Below are 7,327 nucleotides of genomic sequence, written 5' to 3'. Positions count from 1 at the left end.
ATTTAAAACATTTAGCAGTGGTCGCCCCATATGATGTTTTCAAGTTTACTCAAGTATAACAGGCTAACGGTTAGCCTCAGAAACCAAACTAGCTTCTTCTAGTGACAAAGCACTATCAAATTTATCATCAAAATATAGATTTGTGGAAAAAAAATTATCATTCACAGTTCTGGGGTGGTCGCCCCACATGATGACCAAAAGTGACTACGACATCACAGCCGTTAAAAAACAGCTTTTTTTTACTATATGAGAGAGACTGATTTACTATCCAGTTGTTTCCAGGGGGTCTTCACTTGTGTCTGGCGGATGCTGTATTCCATCCTTGAGATGTTTTTTTTTAAATAAAGGTCCCAAAATTGTGGTTTGTTGATGGTCGCCCCGGATAAAATGGATAGAATCAACATAATTCGGACAACATTCGTTTGTCTATCATGATAAAAATATATGAGCAAATGCTTTATAGTTTTGTCAATGGATGTAAAACATGTTTAAAATTATGCCAACTAGGAAAAGAGATATATTTAAGTTGATTTAAAGTGTTTTTAAACCAGTTGTCCTAACTAAAGTCAAGGCCAGACGGTCGCCCCATATGGTGTTTTGGCACTTCGGATAGCAGAAAAATGATGAAAAACTTAAAAATTTGTAGAAGTAAGAGTGGTTTAGTAGGTAAAGAAGGTATAACAAGTAGATGAGAAATTTTTATGTATTTTTTAGTTTTTTCTGCAAAATAAAATTAACCCGAACTGAAAAAGGGGGCGTCACATCATTGACCCGTATGCAAATAGTCTATTTCCAGTGATGTTCTTCTTTTGGCAGCATGGTGGTGTAGTGGTTAGCACTGTCGCTTTGCACCTGGTCTGGGTTCGATTCCCGTCTCTGTGTGCATGGAGTTTGCATGTTCTCTCCGTGCTTGGTGGGTTTCCTCCGGGTACTCCGGTTTTCTCCCACAGTCCAAAGACCTGCAGATTAGGCTGATTGTATAGTGTCTCATTCTGTATATTTTTCTTATATTGTATATTTGTTCTGTACAGTTATGTTATTTTCATTTTTTATTTTATATTTTATTTCAATCTTCTTAGTTAAATTTCCCTTCATTTTTTATATTTATTTCCAATTTTTTTGTCTTTTTTTAAGGTCTTTTATCATAAGGTCACGAGCAGTTGTCAAAGCATTTCACTGCATATCGTACTGTGTATGACTGTGTATGTGACAAATAAAATTTGAATTTGAAATTGATTGGCGTTCTCAAATTGGCTGTAGTGTGTGAGTATGTGTGTGTGTGCCCTGCGATGGATTGGCACCCTATCCAGGGTGTTTCCCATCCCGTGCCCTCTCCTGGGAAAGGCTCCAGGTCCTAGGTACAGGATAAAGCGATATAGATGATGAGTGACTGAGTGAGACCCTTCTTTTTCGAAACCTCTGCAATTCCCCCTAGCATGCATTATGGCAAGGTGCTCCATCACACTGGAAATGGCATTCTTTGTCATTCTTGGAAGGTTAGGAGGGGTTGCTTACTCATGGTAGAAACCAAGTAGTTCAAGGAACAGATTAAAGAAACTACTTGAATAAGTGGTGAAACATTTTTATCTAATAAGAAAGAAGTCCAGTTGACATGACTCAACTACCAAATACGTAACCCCATCTGCATGACAAGAATCTTCAAAAACATATCTCTGTTGTAGCTTCTCACAGACCAAGACACTCTGAGCTCATCAATTGAAACTTAATCTCAGCAACACCAACTGATCAGATGATCTCAGATTATCTTCAGTAACTGCTCACAACTTTGGCGTGACCCTGAACAATCAATTGTCCTTTTGTCCTTTTGTCTTATACACTTATGTCAATTTTTTCTTTATAACATCAAAAGGATTTGTTCTTTTCTCTTCACACAGGCCATTCAGGTGCTTGTTCAGTCCCTTGTCATTTCGAAGCTACTGAAACTCGGGTCCTCATATGCACACCAGTCAATTTTTGCAGCTGATCCAGAATGCAGCTACACAACCTGCTTTCAACCTTCCTAAGATCTCCCACACCAGCACACTTCTTCGCTCCCGCCATTGGCTTCCTGTAGCAGCACACATCAGATTCATCATACTATTGCTTTCCTACAAAGCCAAAAACAGCACTTACCTAAAAGCACCTTTCACACTGTGCCCTACACCATGTTCCCTTTGATCCTCTAGCACTGCTTGACTGGTCCCACCACCTCTCAGGAAGACATGCATCTAAATGTTTTGTATTCTGCCAACTAATTGGTAGAATCTTTTTTTCTCTAGATATCATACAGTGCACTCACTGGCAAGCTGTTTATTATGTATTTGGGTTAAAAACTATTTATATAAAAAATAAAATATTAAGCAGTGTTTGACTGCTGAGAGTCCATGTATGAGGAATAAGAAATATATTGTTCCATCTCTAATGTTAGATAAGACAATGGGTTAGGGTCTGGGAAGGACAATAGGCAACAGGAAGAACCTGTGATGGTAAAAGATACCAGGTGATGATCAAAAATCACTTATGTATGGTCATCCAGGATATTTATATAAATTACATGATATATAAATGTTTAATCTCTCTCTCTCTCTCTCTCTCTCTCTCTCTCTCTCTGTATTTTTTTTTTGTATGTTCCACGGGCATAAGAATGTTGGTTGCCAACCTGACTGACAACAACAACCACCCAGACATATGACTTCCTTGCTGGTCATCAATCATCCTTATACCATACCATACAATGGTTAGGGTTTTTGTTGTTTCAGGGCCAAAAAAAAAAACCCAAAACATTAAAACTGTTTTTAGAATCATGAGCAAGTGCATACAGAAAATGAATGAACGATATAGTGGTTAATTTGCTTTAACCATTACAATGATAAGCACTGTCTTGGTGCTTGGTGGGTTTCCTCTGGGTACACTGGTCTCCTCCCACAGTCCAAAGACATGCAGAGCGCTAATTGATGTTCTCAAATTGCCCGTAGTGTATTGAATGAGTGTCTGAATGTTGACCAGAGGTCCTACAAAATGGGAATAAATATAATGGTCACCATTGGCCTCCCCAGTCCCTAGTTGGAATGCAGAGGTTCTTGAAAAGGATGGATGGATTACAGATCTTGACCTGTGTCATAAAATGTTTTTTTTTTTAATCAAGCAAAAAATCGAAAATCAGCCACAAGATGTCGCTGAAGGTTTTTATAATAATTCTGTGGATATTTACGGGGCTCAAATGTACACTTCAACTGCAATCAATCTGAATCTTCAAACACATTTGACATAGCTTTATTTTGTAAAAACAAAAATGGCTAAACTCCATTATAACATCATATTAGAACACTATAAAAGAAAGTGATTTGAAAGTCTAATTTTAGGGAGTTATAGGCAGCTGATTTAGACAAAGTCTGCTAGATACAGTGAGGGTTTAGTTAATCTCATTGTTGTAGTTGGCCAATAAGGACTGTTTATGTAAATTGAGGGTCGGGCTTCTCACAATAGCTAGCCAATAAGGCCTATGTATGCAAATAAGGCGCTGTAAGACACGCCCAGTCCGGCGCTGGATCAAACGCCGTCTCTGCAGTTAAACCAATAGGAACGCGTATGCAAATCTGAACGTAGAACACACGCGCTGACGTTCGGCATCACGCTGAAACCAGACCAATAGGAGACCGTATGCAAATTAACTCGGGTATGAGAGACTATCTTCGCTCGTGCGGCTTCATACGCGGCGTATTCTAGTAGCGAGGAGCTCGTGCGTGCCCTGCGCCAGCACCTTACCGTCAGTGAGATCCGCACAGTTTGCCTCACGGATTATTTATTTGATGTGCAATATGACCTACGAGGAATTTTGCGGGGATAACGCTACGGAAAGGTTTGTTATATTCTTTTATTTAATATAGAATTGCACATGCACATCGCGCGTGCGTGTGTGGTATTGGTTTTAGCGACCCACATGCGCAGTAGATTAGGAAAGTGCAGATATGATTAGCTAACCTCAGCGTAATGTTCTGGTGTTTCTTGGAAAATGTAGTGTGTAACGTTCATCTGCACAGGCGTGCATGAAAGACACGTCACAGTTCAGAGATCTAATAGTAGATGCGACTAAAACCGAACTGTTCCGAATCTGAACCTGCAGAACACTCATGCACGAGACTTAATGCACAGTCATAAATTGCATTTCTGTTTAGTGTGTTTCCATGCTCGCTGTATTGAGGGGGACATTTAGTTAACAGGTGTGTTGCTCCTTTTTGCACAGAATGGAGTCTGTGGTGAAGGCACTGGAGGAGGTGCTGACTGCTGCTTTACCTCAGGGCTGCATCACAGTCGGAGTTTACGAGGCTGCAAAATCTCTCAACATGTAAGTCAAGAGTCCTTCACGTCCACCTCCACACAGCCCACTGAATGCATCTGTAGATGATGATGCATAATGTATCATGCTCATATGTGTCCTTCGCCTCCCACAGAGATCCAGACAACGTGGTCTTGTGTCTTCTGGCTACGGACGAGGAGGACGTCCAGGACGTCGCCCTTCAGATCCACTTCACACTCATCCAGGCCTTCTGCTGCGAAAACGACATCAACATTCTGCGTGTGAGCAACATGAGGTGGCTGGCGGAGATCCTGGACGGTGTTAAGCCCATGGGAGGAGAGCCGGTGGACCTGCACTGCGTCTTAGTCACCGTACGTTTCATTTCCTTTCTCTGTGATCTGAAGGGAGGTTAAACAGTTCAGACGTCTAAATGCAAAGAGCACCTCTGTGCCAGTACACTGTGGCACGACACGCCTGCTCTTTTGGGCTTGTTCCCACGCAGGCTGCGAATCCGCATGCACGCTGTGTCGGTTACTCAGGATTGACCTCGCCTGCCTTCTTTGCAAATCCATGGCACTGCGAACTGTTTGCGCCAAAGACTGACTGGGCTGAGAGTTGTAGGTTTTAGCCGCTGCCTTTGAAGACGGCTTGTTAAAAGCTGCCTGAGTGTATGTGATGTGGCATTCCAGTCAGTCTGAGGCTGCAGAAAATTGGCAGCCCTACAGAGAGGCATCTGACTCGAGTTACTGAGCTTTTTGCAGCTGCTTTGGGCAGAGTTCACAACACTTCCTGCTCGGCTGTTTGCGCAAACAGCGTTTCCTGGAAATAAATGTTCTGTAAAGTGACCAGTCATTTGCAAATTAGAAACTATTTTTTTTTTAAGTTAGCAAGCAGCTCTTAAATCACTTGCTGCCAAACTTGCTGTGTGGTCCACGCTACTTAGAATCCTTCACCTCTTCTGTCTGTGCAATAGAGCAGGCATGCATGCAAAACTTTTCCTTTAATAAAAGTGTCTTTAATGTATAATTAGTGTTTAGCCCCAGTGAATAATTTGCATTTGTATTCTTTTCAGAAACCACAGTCGTCTGCATGCAAAGACCCAGCCTTGAGTAAACTAAATCGTTTCTGCAGAGACAGTCGCTGTTTGGACCAGTGGGTGCCCGTCATCAACCTGCCTGAACGATGATGATTAGCTGTCGGATCATACCACGAAACCACACAAAGCTACTGCACCGTATTTGTGTATACCTGCCTCTGCCGAAACCCTGGACTGTCTTTACATTGTCACAAGGAGGATGACAGGAGGGGGAAAATCGACAAAATGCAAGGAACAAGGAAATCTAATCCACCAGCAATGCTGATCAGGAGCATGGGGATTTTCTTTCAGGCCCAGAGAGGGAGGCATGAACAGGAAGCATGACTCAGCAGGGTGTTGGCAATGTTCACAAAGAATGAACAGCTCCTGCCTTTCCGGGAATAATGAGACTGCACCGGAAATCAAAAGACCAGAATAAATTGGAGTGACTGCACTGAGCACAACTCAGATCGATGGATTACTAAACACATTTCCAAAACACAATGTTCTGGAAATTGGAAGGGGCCTTTTAACTTATGATGTTTAATTATTACCTTTAATTATTCTATTTAAACAGGGCGAAATAGTGCTTTTGGTTTTTGCAAAACAGATACGTTTTGTAAAACTTTACAGTTGTGACCGTTCTCTTTGTTCGTCTGTTAAATGTGTTAATTTAATGATTTGTATTTATGTTGCAATGTACAGTTTTTTAAAAACTGTTAAATAAATAAAATTTAAAGCGCAAAATGACATGGTTTCCGTAATATATTTTGGAGAGCTTTTATAGATCTACAGTATAGCGTGTGCTTTTTTTTTTTGTCATTGTCTCCTGATGTTAAAGGTCAGTATGACACGATTATGTTGGCGTGACCTCAGTCACCCTGTGCATGAACTGACGTTAGCTGGCCATACTGAAACTGCACATAACGTATAGAACAGGCTTTTTGTACTCTGCACTAAAACACTACTGTAGGTATGTGTTGACAACTGGTTAATTGTTTTAAAGCAATCTTGAACAAGCAAGCTTTGGGTTTCTGTGTGCATGGAGTTTGCATGTTCTCCCCGTGCTTGGTGGGTTTCCTCCTCCTAAAGACATGCAGATTGGCATAATTGGCATTCCCAAATTGCCCGTAGTGTGTGTGCACCCTGCGATGGATTGGCATCCTGGGATAGAATCCTGATCACAGGATAAAGAGGTATAGACAAGTGAGTGAGTGTAAAATCCCCCAGACTTGCTTACAAGAATAGTACATTTCAGTTTTTTAATGCTTCGGCTTCTGTTGGATCGCTGCCTGGAATGTGCGTTGCTTGCATTTCATATTTTGAAACCAAACCTGCCCAATGCTTACCATATTTTCATTGCTGTTGGCTGAGTCGTGCTATAATCAGAAACAAAATGTTCCCAATTCCTTTGTGTACACCAACAGGTTTAGCTGTGTTGCCTTCATCTCATGAAAAATGCACCACTAGCAAAACGTTTTGCGCTCTAAGCACATAATAATGGTCTGGGCGGTAATCTCGCAGTGCATTATTCACCCTCCTTTGTTTTGGCAACAGTAAAACAAGGACACTGAGCCCAGAGAAAACAGCCCACACCCTTGCTTTCCAACAAAACCAAAAATAGACGTACTAATGCACCCTGACAGTTTGAGAACTCTGTTCCGGTGTGTATAGCAGCTGCACTGTAGCTGACTGCTGGGCCTCTGGGGTCTACTGTCTTTACACAAAACAGGAGATAACAAGGTTCCTCACAGAGCCCAAAATAGTAGCAACTCAGAGAGACAGAGAGAGTGAGTATGTCAAGCATACCCAGCAGAGGCACACTGCTAATAGGGGCTGTGTTTTAGGGACAAAGGAGACCTGAAAGAAATGCCAGTGGCATGAGTCAAAGCCAATTGAAACTGGGTAGAGCTAAAAATAGTCCTGAAAGCAGGCTGAGCACTTCCTGCTGGAGC

At 41.7% G+C, this 7,327-nt stretch overlaps 1 protein-coding gene across 1 annotated transcript; it reads left to right on the top strand.

Moving 5' to 3' along the window:
• The first annotated feature begins 3,720 nt into the window (after positions 1-3,720).
• Positions 3,721-6,119, top strand: gadd45ab (growth arrest and DNA-damage-inducible, alpha, b). Its single transcript, XM_053497616.1, has 4 exons — positions 3,721-3,859; positions 4,244-4,345; positions 4,452-4,668; positions 5,370-6,119. Exons 1-4 carry the CDS (start codon positions 3,810-3,812, stop codon positions 5,481-5,483), a joined length of 483 nt encoding a protein of 160 aa, XP_053353591.1. The 5' UTR covers positions 3,721-3,809; the 3' UTR covers positions 5,484-6,119.
• Positions 6,120-7,327: the final 1,208 nt, after the last annotated feature.

This window comes from Clarias gariepinus, chromosome 6 (assembly GCF_024256425.1).
Source record: "Clarias gariepinus isolate MV-2021 ecotype Netherlands chromosome 6, CGAR_prim_01v2, whole genome shotgun sequence".
In the NCBI taxonomy this organism is placed as follows: Eukaryota; Metazoa; Chordata; class Actinopteri; order Siluriformes; family Clariidae; genus Clarias; species Clarias gariepinus.
The sequence above is the reverse complement of the archived record's forward strand: the minus strand, read 5'-3'. Positions and strand labels throughout refer to the sequence as shown.